At 42.8% G+C, this 25,084-nt stretch overlaps 2 protein-coding genes across 4 annotated transcripts in view; both read left to right on the forward strand.

Annotated features, from left to right (window-relative positions):
- gnaz (guanine nucleotide binding protein (G protein), alpha z polypeptide) overlaps positions 1-8,979 on the forward strand; it is a 53,157-nt gene extending 44,178 nt beyond the window's left edge. For all 3 annotated transcript variants that reach the window (XM_062554142.1, XM_062554140.1, XM_062554141.1), the window contains exon 3: positions 8,630-8,979. In XM_062554142.1, the coding sequence (XP_062410126.1) occupies positions 8,630-8,974 (345 nt within the window). In that variant the 3' untranslated portion in view covers positions 8,975-8,979. The remainder of the gene's footprint in view (positions 1-8,629) is intronic.
- Positions 8,980-15,563: 6,584 nt separating this feature from the next.
- On the forward strand, positions 15,564-24,752 carry rab36 (RAB36, member RAS oncogene family). The gene is made up of 11 exons (XM_062554354.1): positions 15,564-15,656; positions 16,111-16,230; positions 18,639-18,730; positions 19,133-19,207; positions 20,157-20,258; positions 20,394-20,458; positions 20,549-20,600; positions 21,096-21,177; positions 22,423-22,513; positions 22,724-22,837; positions 23,656-24,752. Exons 2-11 carry the CDS (start codon positions 16,162-16,164, stop codon positions 23,706-23,708), a joined length of 795 nt encoding a protein of 264 aa, XP_062410338.1. The 5' UTR covers positions 15,564-15,656; positions 16,111-16,161; the 3' UTR covers positions 23,709-24,752.
- Positions 24,753-25,084: the final 332 nt, after the last annotated feature.

The raw sequence follows: 25,084 nt of genomic DNA on the forward strand, positions 1-25,084 counted from the left end.
TGGCTCCGCAGAAGGGGGGGGGGGGGGATCTAATTAACAAAGCAGCGGTTGTGAAAAAAGGAAAAGCAGAGGTGAGAGAGAGAGATGGAGAGGTGGGAACGACAGAAAGGGAAGCTGAGAGGAGAGGAACAGATGGAGAAGAGGAGAGACAGGACGGAGTGATAATGAAAAAGGGATGTTCACGCGTGCACAGACGCACACACACACGCACACACGCACACACACACACACACGCACGCACGCACGCATACACACACACACAAACACACACACACACACACACACACATACATACACACACATACTGTACATACACATACTCGTACGTATACTGTACTCATGCACACACATACTGTATACATGCACACACACACAACCACACATAGGTGAACTATGAACTAAAAAAACGATATAACTCACACTCGCATCCACTTTTACTTTACACTGCAAAATAACGTAAAGCCGACACAGCTTGAAGACCCACTGCACGTCTTAGCGTACGCTGACATAAGAGTGAGTGTCGCTTACACACACCGGTGTCGCGGAGAAAGCTTGCTTCTGAGTGTTGTGGATGACTGCACGTTCCTATGTGACGAGGCCAGACCACACACACACACACACAATCACCCATGCATGGTATACACAGGCACTTAGGCACCGAGGTATGTAATGTTGCAGCCAGTGCAGAATAGTGGCCTGACGACAGGAGGGTTGGGCTTTTGGCTACACTTCAGCCTCACATAAGGCTTCTGTCTGGAAAATTAATATAAAAGCTATCACCTACTGATTGGAATAAAAGTAGGTCTTTGACGTCAGAAGGGTCATTTTATTTAGTAAATAGTGATTACATTTGGAAGCGTGATTGAATCCCCCCCCCCACCCCCCCTAGTCCTTTTGTCTGTCATTTTTTTTCTCTCTTTTTGTTGCTCCCATCTCTCTCTTAAAAAAAGAGGATTGCCATGGTAACTGTATCCTAGAGGATTGCCATGGTAACTGTATCCTAGCAACAGGTGAGGCAAACGCTCCTAATCCAGGGATGTTGACAATGAGCAGTGACTGTATGTGTGTGTGTGTGTGTGTGTTTTATTGCTCTCTGCAACGAAGAAATCCAGGCATGACATGGAGGAAAGGAGAGCGGGTGTATTCTTTAGAGGGAGGGGGGGGGGGGGGGTTAAGGGATCTCAGGTGGATGCCACTGGCTCAGACAGGTTGCGTGTGTGTGTGAGTGTGTGTGTGTGTGTGTGTGTGTGTGTGTGTGTGTGTGTGTGTGTGTGTGTTGTTCTGGGGACGCTCAGTTCTCTGTTGCATGCAAATGGTTTGCATGCAGCTCACGGTGCTGGCCAGCACAGAGCAAGGCTATTATGGGGTGGAGGCCGTATTTCCCCACTGCAGCAGAGGAGCACAGCACTGGAGCAAGACCGCTCCGTCAGAGCCATTCTGAAAGAGTCAAATACATTCACACATATTTTTTCAATCTGTATTTTGATGGCATCCAAGATCATGTTCAGTCATAAATGTAAAATAGAAGGCTCATCACCTTGAGGCAGGCTTTTGCTTGATTTCAAGGGCATGTTACAGTAGTGTGAATGTCTTTGAAAATCTTCCCTCCTTTGCCAGTCAGTGATGTGAAGTGGTCTAGCTTATTGTGTTCCTCCACATAACAGGTTTGTTAGCAACACTAATGAGTTTTTCATACCTTAAAATAATGTTTCCAAAATCATTTCAGCGGTTCATCAACTCGTAACAGGGTGAACTGCACTTCTGCTTTCACTTCGCGGCCCTCTATCGGCTATAACCGCACTATGTGACTTTACCAGATCGGGTAGCGTATCTGTAGTTTGATGAAATGAGACATAACTAACTACAAATTTGACTTGCTTCGATGTCACAATATATCATACTCTCATAAAATCATGCAACATACTCTACCTCGTCTGTGGACATCGCTATTTGCTGGATAAACAAATAGCGTGCGTGCGACAGAGGAAGAGTGCTTTAGTGTTGCTTTAATGCCATACACGAAAAAAATATTGTCTGTATGCATGCATGTTCATGTGCACTATGCTGCCTGGCAATAATCAAACTTAGAACAATAGGCACATTTAACTCAGATGTAGTGTAACCCCTCTGTAACCATGCACTCAACAATGCACATCTCTTGCCAGCTAACTCCACATATACGAATGAAGTACTGGGAGGGGTTTAGTAATCCAAGACTGCCAAAGTTACTTAGCACTATTGCAGGTGATGTGACCTCGCCCAGTGTATGGCAGAAGTGCTGTCTGCCCTGTTGAGAGTCGATGTACTGTACCGTACCATCTCTGAAGAAAGAAAAAAAACCTCTTTAGGGCTGCTACAAGGAGGAAAGCATATGAGTACCCAGGTGTTTTCAGAAATGAGGCACTGTTGGAATTGTTGGATCCTCCCTTGTCTGTTACCATTGGGGTAATTGAGCCGGTGCATGCATTTCTATGAGAAGAAAACATTTAGTCTGGTCAATTTTTGGCAGCCATCTTGAAATATGGCAACCATCTTGGATTTTCGAATGGCCAATTGGACAAATTGCTTTAGAGTGCAGATACAACTATGCCAAATTTGGCGTCTATCACTATTTGCATGACTCCACTGAAAAACTATTCTGAGCCGTCCTACTATAAAGCTAATTTATCCATGCACATGAAAAACCTAATTTCAGTTAAAAATAAAAAACAATACCTTGCTTGGTACGCATAACGTATTTGCTATGATAAGAACTTGACACTTCTAGGCAAATTAATGTGTCATCTTTTTAATTAAAATTCACCGTCAAAACAAAACACGAGCTTGATAAAAAAAATTGTTTTATCAGCGTTATTTAATTACTACTCTGTTGGTTCTGTTGTCCCAGTCAATTTTGGTATTGTTGCTACAGGTGTTTGAGAAAATAATGTCTTTGAATGCAAAAGAGCAGCAGTGATCTCTGATTTACTTTGCTGAAGGAGCCCTGAGTCATTTAAAGACGATGTGAAACAGTATCACCTCCAAGCACATTAGTGTTTAAATCGAAAAACCATTCGCTTGAATCAGAAGCACCTTCAGGCACCACAGTGTCTCCACCTCTCTTTAAAATTCAACGCACACATTCAATGCATATACTACCATATGCAGGTATCTATTTACTACAATTTCTCCCTTTCATCTTTTTTTCTTTTTCTTTTTTCTTTCATCTTCCTTTTTTTTGGGGGGGGGGTGGGGGATATAGCGGAATAAGGTGAGGCTTCTCTCGGCGTCTCTATTGAATGTTAAATAGATGGAATTATATTCTGGAGAAGGAGTCTCTCCTCACTCCAGTGATTAGTATTTACTGGAAACAAAGCATTAGAGCCCTCTGGAAGCCTCTCATTAATACTTGAGCTTAATTAATGGTTGCAAGTGTGAGGAGGGGGTGGGGTGGAGGGGGCCAGAGAGAAGAAGGAGAGAGGGAGAAGAGAGAAAGAGGAGAGGGAGAGATGGAGGCTGACAGGAGAGGAAAGGAGGAGAAGAGAGGGAGTGGAAGGGAGGGAGAGAGAGAGCTGGAGGGAGCGCATGGGGTGGGAAGGACTCCTGCAGCGCTCTGCTACACTTCTTGGGGGTGATGGAGGAGGAGGGGTGTGGTGACAGTGGTGGTGGTGGTGATGGTGTGTATGAGAGGCCGTATAGGACGGACATATTGAAACACTAATACAGTATACACATACTGCATCTGCATGACTGTAGGCTACGGCTTTACAATCCATACAAATCAAATGCTGACGTTTATATACACAATTATTCAACATTCCAAGGAGTTCTTTAGAAATGTAATGTATTTGTCTTGTGTACGTGTCTGTCTTTGTGCATGAATAGGAAACGTGTGTATTGTGTTGGAGGTTTGTGGCTGAATGTGCATGTGATGGGTTAGTAGGCATATATTTTTACACCAGCATTTTCTTTAAAAGGTATTTAAGCTATTTTCAACATCTCACATTATCACATTACTCTGTCTCTCTCTCTCTCTCTCTCACTGCCCTATTCAATCAACTCTTTTCTCCATCCTTCTCTCTCTCCCTCTCTCTCTCTCTCTCTCTCTCTCTGTCTTTCTCACGATGGATCTTGTGATTTGCTCAGAGCGCCTCAGTGTTTAGTGTAACCTTTAAAACAGCGACCCAGTCATCCTGTCAGGCCCCTCCTTCGGTCACAAGCTGAAGCTACACACCACATGCCTGCTGTCAGTGTGTGCGTGGAGAGCGGAGACACACACATTTACACACTCACACTCACACACACACACACACACCCACGCAGAGACGCACAGGCACATGTACACATGAACATGCACTCTCCCCCCTCCACACACAAGGATTGGCACATGCACGCTTGAATGCACACACATGCATGCATGGATGCTTCATGTGGGACCATTCACACACACACACACACACACACACACACACACACACACACACACACACACACGCACTCATACATACACACATTAGCACATATTCTCCCTCCAGCTTCACATTCACATATAATAGCATACTATCTGATATCTGGTTTAGACCATCTCACATTGTGCATAGACCTCTTAGTCTCAGGAGACTGAAATAAGCCTGAACGTCTTACATAATAGTAAATGTTTTTGGTACAGTATGTAAAGTCATATGTTAGTCATAAGTTTAGCAGAATTAGGCAAACTAGAACTCTATTTCACAATGTCCTTGAATGCAAAATATGCATGCAAACATGTCATTTAATAAGGTCATTTCATTTCCTTGGAGCTGATATATGACAATGGCCCTTGTAATATAAGTGACGTATGTGCGTCGATTTGGATAAAAGCATCTGCTAAAACTGAAAAATGTAAATGATATACTTATAAGAAAATAGAGGTGCTAAATAGCTAAATGTACAGTAGAAGGTACTGGAAACGGGAAGTGAAGCTGCTGTAGTTACCTTAGGTGTTTAGGAGGCTAATCGGCATACTCAATCAGCTGAGCTTACATGGCACCATGGTCTTCAACCATGAAATGATCAGGTTGGTGTTGTTTTCCGTGTTTTTTTTTTTTTTTTAACCCAGGTTTGGTTTGTAGCTCACCGGAAGAACAGGGTCAGGGTGCTATCAACAGCAAGATGGCTGCCTGCAGTAGGCCACCTAGGGAGAGTGCTGATCCTTGCTGATAAGAAATGTACCTCACATCTGGGGCACGGTGTATTTGCAGTATCTGTGATAGTCACTTTGGACACACACACACAGACACACAGACACACACACACAGACACACACACACACACACACACACACACACACACACACACACACACACACACACCTACCACATGATTGATCAGCAGACCATTGGGTGCATTAATAAATATCCACACCCTGCCCTCTCTGTTATTATTATTGTTTTACTGTCATGAGGCTTAACTGAACTGCTGTACAGTATACAGTACATGTGCTGGCGCACGGAGCCTGAATCTGTACATCTTGACTGTGGGCTCTGGTGGTGCTGTGGGTGTTTATTATTGCCTGGGAGAGCCCGCTGTTCCTGGGCTCGGGGGCCATTTGTCAGGGTGGGCTGTGGAGAATCCATTCAGGCCGCGTCCCCGCAAGGAGGCCCAACAGGAGGCCCAACAGGAGGCCTGGTGATTGAGAGCCGGTGCTTTGGAGGGGGAGCGTTCCCATATGCATCAGCTTAGCTCGCCAGACCAGAACGCTGGCCGCGTGGACACCTCACGACGGAACCCCCACACACTCAGAGTTCTACGCTCAGAGATAGAGTTTAGAGTGTTTTATGGATACACTGGGTTCTAGATTGTTGGCAAGGAAAACTCTAACCAGAGGCATCTTTGGCTTAACCTTCTGCTTGAACACTGACATAAAGTTGTCATGATAGAAGCATACTTGTATGAATCAACAGTTATATGCCATCAATCATAACATGTTTATGGCTGGGGTATACAAGTCTTATAATGATTGAGGTTTCAAACAAAGCCATTGCATAAAAAAAAAATTCCCTATGGGATGGCACCTTTTTTTCACCCTGCATTGACAGCTGAAAATAAGGGCCTTGTATCACATAATAGTTGCCTCCAGCTTAGCTGTACAGCGACATACAGTGTACACATTATTTGGAACAGTTTGCTGGCGTCACAACATGGGAGTCATTGCAAGTTCAGGAGAGTGCTTCACTTGTGACAGATGTTGCTTCCTAAGGCTACTTAGTTAAGGGGTGTGTGCATGTGTGTGTGAATGTGTGTGTGTGTGTGTGTGTGTGTGTGTGTGTGTGTATGTGTGTGTGTGTGTGTGTGTGTGTGTGACCCTCGTGTGACTGCTTTCTTTCCCATTGCCCTATGACTGACAATGTAAACAGTATCTCCATGTGATCTTGTGGCAAAGGTTTATGTGAGGCCTTCCTCTCCTCTCCAGAAAGAATATGATGGTGTTAAAAAAAAAATCTTATGCAATACACGAGTTCTGTGGAGGCCTAGCCTTGCTTACAGACTTACAGGCTCTTGCAGTTAGGTAGCATTCCCTAAGCACCCACAAATTAAACACACAAATTCCTCCTTGTAGTTCTCTCAACTTGTACACTTAAGCCTTGACACCTCAGGAGGAGCAAAACATTCATTCTTTTCCCCCCTCTCGTCGCAAGTTGAGAGAGTGAGCGTGTCCGTTTAGTGTCCAACATGCTCTGTGGTGGTGGTGGCAGAGGTCAGGTGGATTTGTCATCGCCACCCATGTGTTGGACTTGAGGGGCAGGCCACTCTCAGCAGGCCTCTGTTGTCACCGTGGAGGCTGAGTTGTTGAATGTGCTCATTCAGCTTAGTTTAGCTTCGCTTAGCTTTTCTTAGCATGTGCTGAGGCAACAGCAGGCCACTGGATAAATGACTTCATTTGTAACGCTTCAGTGTGTGAGAAAATTCAACTGTCTGTCAAAGGAGGCTCTTACTGTTGTAATGCCACCACATTTGGTGGAATTTGTTGTATAAATATGATGTTTTGTCATCTACTATTAGTTTTCAGGAGATTGAAATGATGTCTTTTGAACTCTCAGGCCGCTATTGTTAAGCCATTCCCAAATGCTGAATTTTTATTCTGCGTTTTTGATAATGTTCCCGACTAACAACAGACAGATACCTTATAGCAGGAAATGAAGTACAGTATGGCTGATGAATATAGGATCTGAGGGAGAGAGTGACACGGGTCTCAAACCGCCAAACTAGCACACTTCAAATACTCGGTTGAAGTATACAGTATACTGTAGTGCAGATATTGGGAAAACACTAACCATCAAACATGGGCACAATGCAAGTGAACGCTGTACTGACGAAAGTATGCGGTTTGAGACTCAGCCATGGAGGCATGATGTAGGGAGAAGGGGGCACATACTGTAAGGGAGTTCAAGTTTGGGTCTCTGACTGAATTAAGCTGCTTGAATGTGTTGACACAACACAAGGGAGTGAGAGCAGATCTGACCAGTGTATGCTGACTGGTTATCTTTCTGCATGTGTGTGCGGTTGTGTGTGTGTATGTGTGCGTGTGTGTACATATGGGTAGGTGAGCAGGTGGTATGCTTACCTTACTCCCCCCCAAACAAACGTTTTTGGGCCAGTTGCAGTGTTCACATTTACAACAACCGTGTTGGCTCTTACTATGTTCAGGAATGTCACCGTTAAACTGAATACAGGTGCACAGTTGCCATGACACCACAAGCCTATTGGTAGAGAAGAAAATTAGGAAAGATCAAAGTCACTGTATCTATTTCTACATACCTGATTGACTGAGTGACTACACATAAATCACTGGATTAAAGAAGTGATTGTTCACGGTAATGTGGGTGCGGTTTTTTTTTGGGAGATGTGAATGGTCTTTGTGTGGTCTCCTTGTCTCGTTCCGCCTTGGGTCTCGTAAGTGCGGTGACTGGCACTGGCCCTTGGTGCGCCACACACTAAAAACAGCACCGAGTCACGGTGTCCTCAGTGCTAAATTATTGCTCCTATTTCTCTTTGGAAATGGGAGCTGCACAATGAAAATGACATCGAGGTTTATGGGTTAAGGGGTTGTAAAGGACGAGTGTGCCATATTTGAGGTATGAAGCTGCCCTCTAGGTGAAGCCTGTTAGTAAGACAATCCAGAGTCACTGTACTGACTATGCTATGCTATGCTCAGAGGTGGAAAAGTCCAGCTTCAGAAAGTAAAAGTCCCACCACAAATCTGTGCCAACCACTCACTTAAACTGATTCTAATCAGCACAACTCTTCAGCCAGATAGGGCAGCCAATTGAATAGATTACCTGTGCTAAGTGCAGAAGTTGGACATTTACTTTTTGAAGCGTCAGTTTTCCACCTCTGGCAATGCTGTACATTACTAGTGGCTTACTGTACCATACTTGGCCGGGTTTCCCAGATTCATTAAGAAGCTCTTAAGTGCTAAGAACTTCTTAGGAGCGTTCTTGGAACGTTCTTAGAGCGCTCCTCAGAAGGTCTATAGCACTTAAGAGCTTCTTAACAAGTCTGGGAAACCCGGCGCTTATATGCTATGGTTGGTTATTAATCACCTGTTTTTTTCTTCCCCGTGTCCTCTCCTCTCCTCTTTTCTCCTTCCCCTCCCTCTCTCGTCCCTCAGAGTCGCATGGCGGAGAGCTTGCGCCTCTTCGACTCGATCTGCAACAACAACTGGTTCACCAACACCTCGCTCATCCTCTTCCTCAACAAGAAGGACCTGCTGGCCGAGAAGATCAAGCGCATCCCGCTGACCGTCTGCTTCGCCGACTACAAGGGCCAGAACACCTACGAGGAGGCGGCCGTGTACGTGCAGCGCCAGTTCGAGGACCTCAACCGCAACAAGGAGACCAAGGAGATCTACTCGCACTTCACCTGCGCCACCGACACCAGCAACATCCAGTTTGTGTTCGACGCCGTCACGGACGTCATCATCCAGAACAATCTCAAGTATATCGGCCTCTGCTAGGACTTGGGGACTTCTGGGGAGGGGTGGGGTGGGGTGGGGTGAGGTGGGCCAGGAAGGTGGGGTGGGTAATAGGTGGGGTGGGGTGGGGTGGGGTGGGTTGGGGGGGTGGGGTTGGGGTTGCAGCGCGTGCATAGATGGAGGTTAGTAGCGGCTAGTGGTGCCACTGTTAACCACTACTGCTGTGGGTCACGGAGGCTCTCTGCAAAATAACACCTCCCCATCGACACGGGAGAGAGACGGACAGAGAGAGAGAGAGAGAGATGGAGTGAAAAAAATGAGAGAAAACAAGAGGATGAAAACGTCCGTCTGCTCCGTCTCTCTCTCTCTCTCTCAAGGTCAAACGTGACGGGCAGGGGGCCTGGGGCGTGGGTGAGGGAGGAGTGATGGGACAGCGACCATCTTGTTTGAGTGATTGATGCAGAAAAGCTCTAGGGTCCACACAGATTTTTACAAGGTTGACATAAATGTGTTTGCACTGAATGATTATATGCGTATGTAGACACACACATAAACACACACACACACACACACACACACACACACACACACACACACACACACACACACACACACACACACACACACACATGCACACACACATATACACACACGTGCACACACATACATGCACACACATAAACCACTCGACTTTATGTTTGTTCACACACAAGGACTTGGGATCAATAGTCAAGCACCTGTTTGACTTGGAAACACTGGAAATTGAAGTCAAGCCACTCGCCTACCCCCAACCCCCACCCTGCCCTGACCCCACCCTTCTTCTAGTGATTTGGCTGCAAAACCATGGATGCAGCAGCAGCACTTCACAGCCCTCCCATCCTACCCCCACCCTTGGTTTCGCTCCGTCTTTTACCGTCTTTTTATTTGCCTGAGTTGAGTGAAGCTGCTTTGTGAAATTATGTTTTTAAAAAAGAAGAGATTTAAGAGTTTTAAAACACAGTCTCTCGAAGACACAGATCGAAGATGGGGGGCTACCACTGGATTGGCAACATCATGGAGGACACAGGACTAAAGTCAAAGGTCATGTCAGCTGACTCCATTCCAAAGGCTCCATAGTAACGGTTTAGAGTTTCATAAATTCTTTAATGATGTTTTTCCCCATACACTGTATGATCAATGCAAGAGCTTTTTAGTTGACCATGTAACATTTTATTTCTTCTGAAAATGCTGTTAAAAGTACTCATTTGTCCTGCCTTTCACAACCAGTGTGAAGACTTCAAAATGAGTGTTAACACTGGATAGTGTTAAAATATAGCACAGACCATTCCAGTTTCCAATCAAAAATTAACTGTGCCAATTTTAATGTAAATAAAACAGGCCCACAAATCATGTTATTCTTTTGGTTTGTACTGAGAGAAGAATTCAGAGTTGCATGATTTTCTTATTTTTGCCACTTTTAAAGTTACAATAGAATTTAGTTAAACTTGTTTTCTTACTGATTTTTTTTTGTTTGTTTGTCTGTTTATTAAGACATACCCAAAATATAAGTCGAACACTGTGTACACATGTACAGATGTTTTTCGAGAGGTATTTATTGAAAGAGCTGTATAAGAAAAGAGAGAACATAAGTGAGCAGTCAGTGAGCCCCAACATGGTGAGTGAACTTATTGAGAATCTATGCGAGACTGTAAACATGGGGGGAAACAAACAAAAAAGAAGAAAAGATATTATATGAACAAGCAAAAACAAATTTCTCTCATTTCAAAACACACCACGTTCGATTGGACAGTGTCCCTTGGCATATTGTGTAAATATTCTGTGGGGGTCGACTCTTTTGTGAAGAGAAAACAGGATCCATTAGGCCAGGCCGAAAGGAGGAACGAAAGAGGGAGCCAAAGGAAAGGAAAGAAAAGAAAAGAAAGAGAAGGAAGAAAAGAGGGACAGGCCAGTTCCACCTTCCTCATGTCCCTCCCCTTGTCCACCTGTGAGGACTCTGAGGATGCACCCTCCTCTTTGCTAAGGGCTTCGGGCTTGACTTGACAGGATGTCCACTTAAAACAACGACAGCAGCAGCAACAACAACAACAACAACAACAACAACAACCGGAACGGTTTAGAAAAAAAATAATATATATTACAAAAAAATGAACAATAATAGTAAATAAAAATAATTATGCAAATTGTGCCTGGGCTAAGGATGTTTTTGTGAGGTAGTGTTGGGCAGAGTTGGTGTATTGGTATACTGTATGTGTTTGTGTGTGTGTGTGTGTGTGTGTGTGTGTGTGTGTGTGTGCTTGTGAGTGAATATCTTACTTTTGCACTGCCATTTCATTAATACAGTTGTTCGTATTATAATATGCTCCATCACATACATTTACTCTGTATCCCTCCACAACTAATGAAATGTGCATCTCACTCCATTCAATGGACAATTCAAGCAGTGCCATTGATTCATTTGATGGTGGTAATTGTCATAACCGTGTTATATAATATAACAGTATTTTATTGATAAAAAATGAGATAGGCCTATGTATCCAGCTTACCCAATTCTGACATTTTAAGTGGTCTGGCCTTGTCAATAATGACAAAACAAGTATGAGATTTTTAGACATTACAAATTCTAAGAACATTTCATCTGATTGTGTCGGTGTGTCTTTGTGTGATCAGATTTAAATGTCCCTTGGCCACCAGGAGTACCACATTAAGAATTGTATGGACACTAATATATATGCAGTGGGCCTAATCTGACCATGAGCTGCTAGGATTCATAACTCACTCACCTACAACTCAACCTGAAAGTGGGGGGTGAGTTGTATACGGAGAAGTTGACAGGAAGTTGTGCTCACAGCTTTGTGTTGCATTGGGTTTTGAATGATTTATTGGAAGAAGCTGCAAGCTGAGGTGCCGCCAGCCGCAGAGATGGAGAGCCAAAGAACCCCCCCCCCCCCCCCCCTCTCTCTCTCTGTCTCTTTCCCTCTCTCTCTCTCTCTCTCTCCCTCCCTCTCTCCCTCTCTCTAAGAGGTGTAATTATGTGCAATTATGCTATGGGTCATTACCACAACATGGTGTCTCTGAGGAGTGCATCATACACACATACCTGCAACCTCTGACTTAATCTATTAGTGGTCATTGTGCTAGAAGAGAGACATATTTTGGGTTATAGACCTTTGCAAAGAAATTACACTTATAACAGAGGTGCTACATTTTGCCCATTTAACAAACAGCCACATCAAAAGTTAGATAATTGGATTTGACATATGGATCTATGTTAAGAGTAACTGCACAGGTCAGATTTGTTTTGTCTCTCAAGAATGTGACACAAAGTTGTTTGGTATCTTAAAAAAATATGTTAACATGCAGTGCAGAGCCGTGTTATATCAAGCGTGGAACCGGGCTGTTAAATCGATGATTATAAATTGTATTTATTTGAATTCCTCACATTTCCACTGACATGATTCAAATGTACAAGTACAAATGTAAAGTTTAGTGTAATATAGTGCAAAGTTTAAAGGGAAATTATACTTTATAGGAATGGAATTGCATATTTGTCTGCAGTGTTGAGATCTATAAAGAGGACACAGATGCAATGACATGGAGAAATGGTTGTTTGGTGAGAGATGTTTCAGGTCTGTCAATAACACATTCCAATGTAATTGCACACTTTCTTGACCCCATGTTTTTCGATTTTGTGAGTTGAGAGCGAGAGAGAGGGGAGGGGGTCTTTATTGCTTTATCAACCAGAGCCCCTGTGCTTCCACAAATGGGCCGAATCCTAGAAGTTAGTCGGTCATTCATCTAGATATTTTTCTGATCCTAGATAAACAGTGTTGTGTCTATTTAAAGCTTTAAGGTATTCCACACTGGAGTCCAGGCTGGCTTTATAATGGGATTATTTGATAGGCTCGTATGGTCCTGTCATTTTCTGAGAAAAGTCCTGACATCTTTAATCCCATATATATTTTTAATCTTGCCGTGTTAGTTATCTAAATTGCAGTAATCCAATTACTTGTAGGAATGGCCAGTTATTATTCCGCAAGAACCGTGCCACGTGATTTTATACTTAGAGTGCAGAAATTCCCCAAGCATTATAAAAAAAAAAAAGATATTTTCTGTAAGAAAATATTTCTGTAGATGCAGCTTTCCACCAACTTGTCCACGGCACAATAAGATTCCTGATGTCTGTTTTTCAGTAAAACAGTGGGGTTTTGTTTGTGTGGTGGAAAAGCATATAAGTAGGTGAATGAATACCATGCACACACTTCGAGATGGGCGGAGAAGAGTCAGCTAAAGTTAGACCTTGTGACAGTCATGAGGAGCTAAGTGAAGGAGATGAGCCGAAAAAAAAGAGGACACAGAAGGAGGGACACAGAGATTGGGAGGGCCCACTAGACCGACGACGGAGAGAAATGCATAATTCGAGATAAAACAGCTGCTGGAGTATAATGTGTAACAATCGCAGGCCACTGGTGGTGTACTGTACACGTAGATAAGCTATCCCCTTTTTCACCAGAAAGCCTATGTGTTTCTCATGTTCTAGTGTGACCACAACGTGAGATACTGTACAATATGGTGTGTCATCGAGTAAGAAAGACAATCTTTGTTTTAAGGTTTACCTTATCACAAAGTATTTACACGGTTTAACATGTGATGTTCCTAAAAATGTATAGAAAAAAACATACAAAATGATGGAGACGGTCTACATCTCAGTGCTTTAATAATTCCTTGACACACCAGTAATCTAGGCATATGCATATAAAATCAGACCATGTCGCATGACCTCTGGGCTGCTGCAGACAGGGGGGTCAGGATTGGATGGCTAGCTTTAGCCAATTAGCCTCTATAAATTGGCCTTCATCATTTAAAAAAAAAAAAAAAAAGACATCTGATGAGCGTTCACTTCTGGCCACATTTTCACACAAGCCAATAAGGTGTCTCGTTACAGACGAGCACAAATTATGTCGTCAATGTGGAATGGCTGGTCCTCCCAGATTTTAAACTAGTTCATCCACTAATCCACAGACATCATACTTTTATGTCCATCAGTAATGTGGCATCTAATTGGCTTATTGGTGAAGATGTGGCAGAATGCGAGCACCTGTCAGACACCATTTGTAGAGATGATGGCTGCCAATTAATTATATTTTTGGCTGAGACAGCTACTGGCTGTTGAAATGAACGTGCATTGGTACATAATACATGGCTGCAGGCCTTTCACAGTCACCCATTCTAAAGAAATGTCAAAGGAAATTATAAGATGATATGCATACATAGGACCATTCACCCTGCACACACACTCCCCCTGCACACACACAAAGGCATCCCCATCCCCTCTCTCTGTGTATAGGCTACACTCAACATCCAAGCCTTGATGGCAGGCTTCCAGACCAGCATCCACGGCTATCTGCAGGCTGGCGGGAATTAATGTTTGGGTCAAATCAATGGGGCTTTCTTGACTGCCTTGCGGGGACTGCATCATTGATTAGTACTTGTGAAATGGAATAGCACTGAGGGCAAAAGGGTGAGCCATCATCTCACTTGGATCAGGACATTAACAGCCATTAAGAAGACAGCCAGTGCGCTGCTGTGACACTGACCCAGCCGTAGACCTCTCCAAATGGCTCAAGGCTGGGGAACATTTCCCTTTCTGTCAATACACTGCTGCAGCGCTTTGCGAAGAGAAAAATGGCCCCCACATCACATTAAGTCAGCTGTGCAGCTGTGCAAGAGAGATCCAAAATGCCAGTTGCCAAGAGAGCAGGACATCTTCTTCGCTCTATCACGAGCCTTTGCAAATGACTATGAATTTCAACTGGTTAGTATTCCTCTCACACAGTGTGCCACGCTCATGCAGTCATGCAGCGGAAAGGAGGGTACAATCTAACATGCTTGGCATGACACAGCAATCCATGTTGCAATTGCCATTTCTGTCTCACCAACGCCACCTACAGGAATAAAGTAAAGTTGCAATTGAGTTATGCGATATCTTTTTTTCCAGACTCAACAACGGATACGAGGACAGACAGGCAGATACAGACAAATGGGGCTTTTAGCCTACACACAGCCATTTACGTGGACAGATATATTGACGGATAGATTTCATAACTGCTTCAGTGCTGACCAGCATTCACTTTTACAGTAATGCAGTGATGCCACCTGCTGGAGGCTACGTTCATATTTTTCCACCTTCATATGAAAAAAAAAACACGTTTTTATTTTCTTTCAAAGAGGAATTTAAGCGTTTGACTACCTTCTTTTATGTATTTTGATGTTTTATGCTGGTTGATGCTGAGTGGCAAGAAATGTGTTTTCCTGACACTGGGAGGGGAACAAACATCAGGATAGGCAGCGTTTGGTAGCCTATGAGGTGAAGCACATCAATTTTGGGGAAAACCATTCTGTTCATTTTATGTTGTTGCTTATTTTATGTCGGGCAATGTAGCGCGGTCGCATTCCCATTCGACTTCATGGGAGATGGAAGCAAAGATCCTTCATTAAGAAGATCCGCTTTCCCTCTCTGATGGTAGAAACGGGTAGTGAAGGTGGGATCATTCCACACGTGACATGTGGGCCCTGCAGGCAAGGCGGTTGCCATGGTGACCCAGGGACGGATCTGATGCAGCAAACACAGTGACCGAGATAAGGCTACAGTAGCTGTAACTGTAGATCTATATTTTATGACGGGCTGTGTAAATCCACACATTTTCAAAGAAAAAAAAGAAATTCCGTGAGTACCAAAACGATTGCTTTGATTCTATCACAAATATGACGGTCAAATATCGGCGGCGGTCAACTTCATTTTTAGCTTCCATCAATTTGTTAGCAACATCTCACGTTAGCTAACGTTAGCGTTAACAACGAGGGAGTTTCTCGGGCCAAAGGAATAAAGGAAAGTTATTTATTTACTTTCCAGTAACGTAACATAGCCTAGTCGATGTGCATTTAGAAGTAGTTCGCGAACACCTCGGCACCAGTGTTCGGCTTTCGACTAGCCTATCATACATTGTTACAATAAAATAGCGGCAGCCGAATGTTGCCCACAGCAGTAACTTTAACTTTATTGTATCAATTTGGCAAGTTACAATCTTACGTTCAGGCATTCATTGTATTTTATATGTAACTCACATGCTTACTCTGTCAGGGTTTTTGAAAGTATATCGTTTCTTTGTATGCACTTGAAGTTATCTCAACAGGTAACGTTACTGCAGATCACAGGTGTCCTCCAAGCTTGGATGCTAGACGGCAGGATGCACTTCTGCCCACCTGTCAGTCGAGACAGGGTTATCTGTGACTTCCCAAAGGTACAATCCTCGCATTGTCAGAGAATTAGCACAGCTGGATTATTTCCACGCACTCACACTTGGATTCAAAAGAACCATACTTTTTACAAAACTTCATGAATTAGATCTAAGCACACGAATCAAAGCACTCAAATCACACATGGGTCCAGTGTTTTCCTTCAATATTCGAAGTGTAAAGGAGGGGATGTGCTGTTATCCTGCTGCAGACTAGCCCTCAGTGTAGATTGGTGTGATTGGAAATGTGTGATCTGAACAGAGGGTCCTCAGTCAGGGCCCCACTGCAGGATCACAGGACTGAATCCAAGTCCTGACTGAACTAATTCCCTCAGGCGTAGTTACGACCCCATCCTCTCCTGACCAACATGTCACCTCCTCCTCCTCCTCCTCCCCCTATCAACCTCATCTTCTGTGTTACTCAATAGATGTTCCACATACTGAGACGGGAAATCTGGCTTAATGCTGTGTTTCAGTGCAATGGGACGTGGGACTTATCCTACCTCCAACTAAGAAAAGTGCACTGGAATGCCTGTCAAAGTGGAACTTCCTACCTTGAAGTCGGGGGAGCTCGACCTACCCTAACCTCACCAAAATTAAGTCAGAGGATATTGTTCCAAAAGATGTTTTAGTTAGAAGACCGCTATATGTCAACCTTTGTTACCCAGTGCGTCCATATTTTCTGTTTACATTCCACTTCATTTACCTGGAACGCTTTAAAGTAAGACGTAGTGCACTTCAGGTAGGATAAGTCCCATTGCACTGGAACACAACATTAGAAAGTCAAAGTCCCACCACATATTTGTTCCGACCAGAGCCATAGATAGAGAGAGTTGCGACACTCTTTGATGTTGCCGCCACGATCAAAAGTTCCAAAAAAACCTGTGCTGAATGGCTGAATCACAGGAGGGTGGGATGTACGTCTGATGCTGGAAGGTGTAATCAATTAACTCATTGACTACTGACCAAGAGATTGGCTGTAAACAGTTCCAAAAGCCCCCATAACGAGGAAATAGCCTGGAAAAAGCGCTGCCATTTTTTCCTATGGAGGTCTATGGGAGTGTCGCCACTCTGTTTTATCTACCGCTCTGGTTCCGACTATTTAGAGAAAAAAAAAACCCAGTTGATTCTAATTAACTCATCAGCCAGTTAGATGACGATCACCTGTTTTAGGTGTAGAATCAGTACATGGAAGGACTTTTACTTTCTGGTAACAGATATCCTCTATCTCCTTATCGCTTCCTCTGCTGAGCTCCTTCACTTCACAGTGTCCTTGCAGTCGCCGCTATTTCAGAGTGACATCATCTCCTCATCTATAAATGCTTTCTTACACCATATAAAAAAAACATTTGCAAACTGTATTCAACATTGCTGGCATAACATGACTTGACTGGGCGGAGTGCACAGATACTTCTTTCTTTTCATTTTTTAAAATAGTGCAGATCACCTTCTGGTGGTCAGAGTGTTGTCTGCACATCCTCAAAACAATGGAGATTGTATAGTGTACACATAAGTTGACATCAGAAGGCAATTCATGGGTTTCATCAGGTCTCTGTAAGGTGTATAAAATAAAAAGCACCTAGATTATGAATGCAGGCTGCATGGTTAATACAGTATACACATGTGGAAAGGGACGTGATGAAACATCTTTTTTCACAAACTTATCCTATAATAACTTTTTTTTTATGTTTTCAAATGTCGTTTTGTTCACTTGGTTAACTATTTATACTACACTGTATTTTTAATACTACATGATTTCAGCATTGAGCATCATCATGTTAGTTCACAAACATGAGATATTTTTAGATATTATTAGATATTTCTGCAGTGCTGTGCCACAATAAGACCTTGTGCACTTTAGATTTTAGTGACATTTATTTAAGGTCACATTGAAGAAGGGGTTTTGTTGATGCCAGTGAGCGCCCCAGACATGCCAGAAAATTATGGACAGATGGCAGCCCCTCAGTCTGCAAATTAAATTCCTGCTGGAAATCATATGGGACTTTGTGCCTAACACTCCATTTAGGAAACATCTAGCAAATATCACAGTTTTGCTCGTGAACAGGATACAGCACACGGGCCATGACAAGTTTTTTTTTTTTTTTTGTCCTCAAAACATTTTCTTTTAATTAGTCTGGTTTCGATTCATTCAAGTGAAGGGCCATTCTTATTCCGTAATTGCTGTGATGAGAATGTGTTTTTTCTGTAATGAGGCTCCAGTTCATTTGGTAAGATTACACTAACCTCAATCTCTTCATTAACCCTCCTTTTATAGCGGTCAGGAAACATTTCATAAAGTATTTTTCAGGCTTTACTATTATACAAGATTTAGCAGGTAATTACAGACATGTGAAACTATTAACAGTAGACTTTATAGTCCATCAACTCAGGGGCATGTGTTCTTTTCCTCACAGTGCTATAACCAAAAAGCATGTCTACAGAGGAAAGACGACTGGAACAGCCAGGCAAAGATGGCATGCAAGGAGAGGGCAGAGCGACAGCAGGCGTGAGTAATACTGGTGTGTGTGTGTGTGTGTGTGTGTGTGTGTGTGTGTGTGTGTGTGTGTGTGTGTGTATGTGTGTGTGAGGAGAGAGAGAGAGAGAGAGAGAGAGAGAGAGAGGGAGAGATGTTTCTGGAAATATTTCAAGTTGTTGTGTTGGAAATGTGATTGTGCAGATAGAAATGAATAATAATTAAGATGTGCTTGTAAAAGTGTGATGGGTAGTGGCATGATTGGGGAGAGGGAGAGTTCAGAGTTTAGAGGTTACTGTATGTGTACAAAATGCACATGCGTATATTTGTATTGGGTCACTCACAAACCTGTTTTTGTTATTATTATAGCTTGTGTTATTGTAGTCTCTCTGAAATAAATGTAAGTTTCCTGCTATTTACTTTTTTCTGTTTAAGGTGGGACAGGCTGATGATGTCCAAAGCTGTGGTGGTTGGAGACTTGAACGTGGGCAAGACGTGTCTAATTAACAGGTGCACTTGGTTAGAAGACACACTTAAGGGTCAGGGTAACTGTTGTGTTTTGTGTTGTAATATCTATGTAATAAATGTTTAACTTGGATATCCAACATGAGATAGAACAGAAAGCCTATATGCTAAATGCCTTGCCCTGTATGTCTAGCAAATGCTACTGTACCTGAACCCAACAACTGGTGCAAGTACACCTCCTCTCCTAACACTTCTAATAACCTAACACACTTAACATGCACTTACCATGCATTTCTCTCTCTTAAGAGTTGTGCTAATTAGAAGCTGATTAATTGAATGTTTTTGAACAGAAATGTGGCAGAACTTTTACTTTCTTTCTTTTACACCTCTGCACTTTGACTAGCACTTATAACAGAGAGGGTTAAAGTGGAGCGAGAGGCGCAAACGTTCGAACATTTCCGCGTTCTGTTTTTGCAAAGGAGAGGGGGGCGAAATCCCCCTTTAAGCAGACCTAGAAAGTGACGTTACATTCGAACTTAACTGCTTGCCAATCTGACAGAGATCGATATCCCACTATGACGACTTTGCGACACGCCTCTTTAAACAGACAGGAACTGTTCGAATTTTGCTTCCATACACCATAGAGATGCATTATGTTGCTCTATCTTGTCAGTAATGAAGGATCTTTGCTTATAATGTAATAATGTGATAGTACTGACACATGCAGTGGTAATTCGTTACTAAAGTATCCTTTTCGCTGTAGTTTGAATGTTATTCTTTTTTATGCCTAGATCTTTCTACACTGTACTGTAGATCAGTGAGAGCCAGTTTTGATTAAATTAGTCCTGGACCAAAAATAGCTTCAATTAAGATCTCCATTGAGAGAAAAATTGGAATCTAGGACTTGGCTTAATCTCTGTATGAGAAACTGACCCTTGCTGTTTAAATATTCATCAAACTAAAAAACAAAATCTGTTTGTTTTCTCCCCTGCAGGTTTTGTAAGAATGTGTTTGACAGGGATTATAAAGCCACTATTGGAGTGGATTTTGAGATCGAGAGATTTGAGCTCTCTGGGGTCCCCTTCTCTCTTCAGATGTGAGTGTTGGTGTTTTTCTTCAGGATGCCATTTTGTGAATTTCAACACTTCAGTTGGATCCCTTCTTCTATTTTCCGTGTTGAGACATCAATATAAACCTTCTTTTTGTTGTTTGGAACAAAAATGTTTGTCAGCTGGGACACTGCGGGTCAAGAGAAATTTAAGTGCATCGCTTCAGCCTACTACAGAGGAGCTCACGGTAAGAGAGAGACATCTCTCCCAGTCCCAACACAGGACAATACTGCTTCTGCTTCTCATGTGCTAACGCAGTTTCGTATCTTTTCTACAGTAATCATCACAGTCTTTGACATGTCGGACATCAGAACTTTGGAACACACTCGGTAAGATGCGTTATCTACAGTACACACACCAACATGTTTCTAATGGACACAAAGGCCATGATGCACTTATATACATGTATATTAGTCATTCTCACAGCCCATATGAAAAAGAAATAGAAAAAACTTATACTGCCAGCATAAAAATCTATCAGGATTCAGATTAAACATGGTGAAATCCTGATAGATTTTTATATGACAGTGACACCATTATAAGATCCTTGCTAAATCTGTGTAACCTGAAACATATACAACTTTGTAACCTGTAAGGGCTATGACGTTGTATGAGGAAAACGAAAAAGGGGCCACTTTCAAGAGTAAATCATACAAGTTTTGTGTATGGTGTAAAACACATTGCTGGCAGTATAAGTTTTTTCTATTTCATATGGGAGGGTTTGTTTTGTCCATACAGCACAGTATTCTCACATTTATGAAAGTTCTCATCAGTGGAAGTGGTTTTGTTGTGATGAGTGTTTGTCTTGTTTATTGCCCCCTCAGGCAGTGGCTGATGGAAGCTCTGCGGGAGAATGAGCCCAATGCCTGCTCTGTGTTCCTGCTGGGGACCAAGAGTGACCTGATGGTAAGATTACACATCCGGCGCACGACTAGTAACAAACCAGTACATACACACACACATGCTCACACACACATGCTCACACACTCTCAACACACACACACACACACACACACACACACACACACATTTATTTATATTGAGTCATATAGCTAAATGTAAAACTTATTGTGATGGAGTGCCACTATGGTTAAGTATGACCAGAGACACTTATATGAGGAGACACTGCACTGGAAAAATCGCCCATTGAAATGTATGGGGTAACACTACCGCCATCGTAACGCAAAGATGGCGGGTGTTTACACCGGTTTGCACATGTCCCGCTTCTTCCAGTGCTGTTGCTCCAATCATTTTGCCGATCCTTGGCGGTCACGCTTTTTGAAAGCTGCGTCGTGAAGAGTTGAGCATGCGCAGTCCAAGATTACCAGTAAGAAAAAGGCTTTTTAAGCATTAATTTGATACAAAACCACCAAACCTTTTCAGCGATTTTAGTCCGATTTTCATCATGATTTCAAACATGTGATTTTTATGTCCCTTACACCTCGGAACATGGACATCCAGCTCTCTCCCCATTCATTTAGATAGGGCCTGGTCTTGTTCCGGTCAAAGTCGCTGCCCAACCCCATGGCCAATATGGCTGCAGAGTGACGTGACTTGCCTTAAAAGGACTTTGGTATGACTGTCACACAAAGGACCCTGGCTCTTTGGCATTGTGGTCAAGCTGCAGGTTTAGTATCCCAGAGACCTGGGTCGCTGCTCTCTTCCTTTGCTATGGTGTCAGAAGCGGGATGGCTGTCATGGGGCTATCTGAAGCGTGGCCTATGTGTGAGGTGCATGAGGGACCCCCAGGATAGGTTGACCCCTGTGTGAGGGACCCCAAAGATGGATATTGATCATTTTGGTAGGGCTGTAGCTTCCTGGCAGCGTTAGCTGCTGTCTGTAGCAACTCGAACAAGGTCAAACTGATTGTTTTCATACTGACAGTACTCGTGACCTCGAGAAACGGAGATCTACGTGTCTGAAAAAAATGCCGGATTCCTCCTTTAAGTGCCTTGTTCAAGTGCACAACAGTGAATGCTGGGAATTGAACCCACAACTTTTCAAGCTACTACATGCTAATCCAACTCTTTAACCACTACACTAGGCTATCATCATATCATATCATACATATAGTCATATATATCAATGTAATGTAATAATTATCTGTGTTTTTGAGATATTAGCCCACTAACCTCTCATCTGATGTTCTAGTCTCCAGAGATGCGGGCCAGTTTAGAGAGAGATGCTGTCAAATTGGCATCAGAGTTGCAGGCGGAGTTCTGGATGGTCTCATCCAAAACAGGTGATGGTAGCTACAACTCACTACACTGTTACACCATCAAGCCATCATCTGTTGCATTGTGAGGTTACTACTGTACATCAATGTGTTGTCATGGAACAACCAAGCCTCAGGTCAAATCCTCCATTGAAAGTTTGAGGTTGGTCATTCATGAAGATGCTGTGTTTGTGTTTAGCTTATTTGATGCTTTATGTTTTTTTTCTTTTTTTTCAGGAGAGAACGTGAATGAGTTCTTCTTCCGTGTGGCGGCGATAGCCTTTGAGGACGCCATCCTGAGGGATCTGGAAGGATCCACCACACAGAGGATTGGCCAGGGAGACATCATCAGTAAGATGGATTTAAAAGAAAATGTCCCTGATCTACAAATCAAAAGCACTGAAAATGTCAAGTTGATTGTTTTTAGGAAACGTTTGTAGAGTGTTCTGAGTGTCTGCCATAATAATCAAGGGGGCTGGTGAACATTAAGAGAGTGTAGACACTCTGGGTGGTTCTGAGGCTAGGTGTTGACCACTTCCCGCTAGAATTGAACGTGTCACTTTGACATCAAATAATGTTTCATCTGAAGCATTTCAAACCTTTTTATGAGCCTATTCTATTTTCGGAGAAATGCAACGCTGTGTGACTGGCATGATAACTCACTTTATGACTGAGTAATAAACTTATTACCGAAAACAATGCTATCATAGGTAATGAGCATGTGACTTAACATCGCACAGGAGTAAAGTATCCGTCCATATCTTTTGCTGTCTATGGTCTTGACTCTGTGGCTATGGCTGGCTATGCCTGTAACTGCAGGTTGGCATTCCTTAATGAACAGCTGCTCTGTCATGAAGTGATTTGCTTAAGATGATCCATCCGGATAATGCCGGGCAAGTTCACTAGCTCTGTAAGGCTTTAAAATCTTAGGTCTCTATTTGGACCGTGGCTTTGCCCATAAGGAAACCATTACGATTCGAGTAGGACACATAATTGTGTTTAAGGTGGGTTTAACTTGGTTTGGGCATGGCATCTTGGGAAGGAGTGCTTTGCAGTGAAGAAATTCCCCTTCAACATCCGTGATGAAAGTCAGCACATACTGTAGCAGCCATCTTGGTTGAGAAATCGAACAAGCAAACAAACACTTCTCCATTCATGTCTTTCCTCAGGGGCGTCGCTGGAGGACACGCCGAACAAGGAAGTGAAAAAGACATGCTGCTGAAGCCACAAACCCCACTCCCCAGGACGGAGGGAGAGAAGACACAGCTGCAGACGAGAAGAGAAAGGGAACGATCCGAGAGGAGGAGAAGAGACCGAACTGCGAAAGCTCCAAAGCTGCAGTGTTCTTGTCAGCAGTGTTCTTGAGAAAGCTCTCTCAGATCAGCGAGCTGCTCCCCCCCTCTTTGAGGGAGGGTTGGCCTGGACTCGAGCATACAGTACACTCACTGCAGTGTTCTTCTCATCCCCTTCTGTTGTTCCTTCAGGCAGAAGAGCAGAGTTTACATCTCGATTTACAGTAGTCATATGCTGTTTTCCCCTTCATTTGACAGACACTTTAAGCGAAAGTGGCATAGAGTATATTATAAACTTGTAGTGAGGTTGTACTGCATAAAGTACTTTTAATTTAGGCCCAAATTGATGAAACATGTACTTTTACTGTGCTGTGCTAGTAAGTTGCTTTGGGTAAAAGTGTCTGTCGAACATCTCAGGTGAGAAAATGTTTCAAAACTGAGTTTGGACTGATGGTCCGTGCTGACTGATAGCCCAGGAGATTATTATGATCTACGGCTAAAGGCGCTCCACTTCACTGGGTATTGCTCTGCCCATTTGAATGATTTATGAGAGAGAATATATCATCTCTGTCACTGCTTCTGTACGATACAGTATATGCAATGAATGTTGTTCATGAAATATGTATACACGTGGCGGTGCCAACCATGGGAGTTCCTTAATGTAGTTTTATTAGATCAGTATTGCATTGCCCTGTAGCATAAAGCGTACAATATAATGTAAAATTATACGGTATTGGTACGCTCTAACACCAGTGATCACCGAAGTATGATGAAATATTTTGTCTGGTAGTTTAGTATGATTTGATTTTTGTAACATTTCTCTTTGTTCTTATTTCTGTTTTCATTATGTGTTTTGATTTTGGACTTTTGTTTTCTTCTATGGAATTTCTAGACAATTAAAGACAGATACAACAACCACTACTGATTAGGCTGTTTTGCTGTATTAGGTTTTTACTGAGAAGAATTATGTGGAATAAACATTATGAAGAAGGCCTTTTATATTCATTCATTTTCATTCATTCAACCTTTATTTATTCTCGGAGAGTCATTGAGGGTAGCCCTCATTTTCAATGAAGCCGAGATATGTTTAATTGTGTACAAAAGAGAAAGATTATACATTTCTGAATGGAAAATGTACCGCTGAAGAAATGTAAATTTGTATAACAGCAAAATAAATGTCTACAGTTTGTTTTGAGAATGGACCTGAGACTATGCTAGATGAAATGGTGAATACATAAGGGAGACATTTCTTTCATGCCCAAGATAGAAAAATCACGAGGCTGATGATTGACAGATGCGAGGTCCA

Source organism: Sardina pilchardus, chromosome 14, assembly GCF_963854185.1.
Source record: "Sardina pilchardus chromosome 14, fSarPil1.1, whole genome shotgun sequence".
NCBI classification, from domain to species: domain Eukaryota; kingdom Metazoa; phylum Chordata; class Actinopteri; order Clupeiformes; family Clupeidae; genus Sardina; species Sardina pilchardus.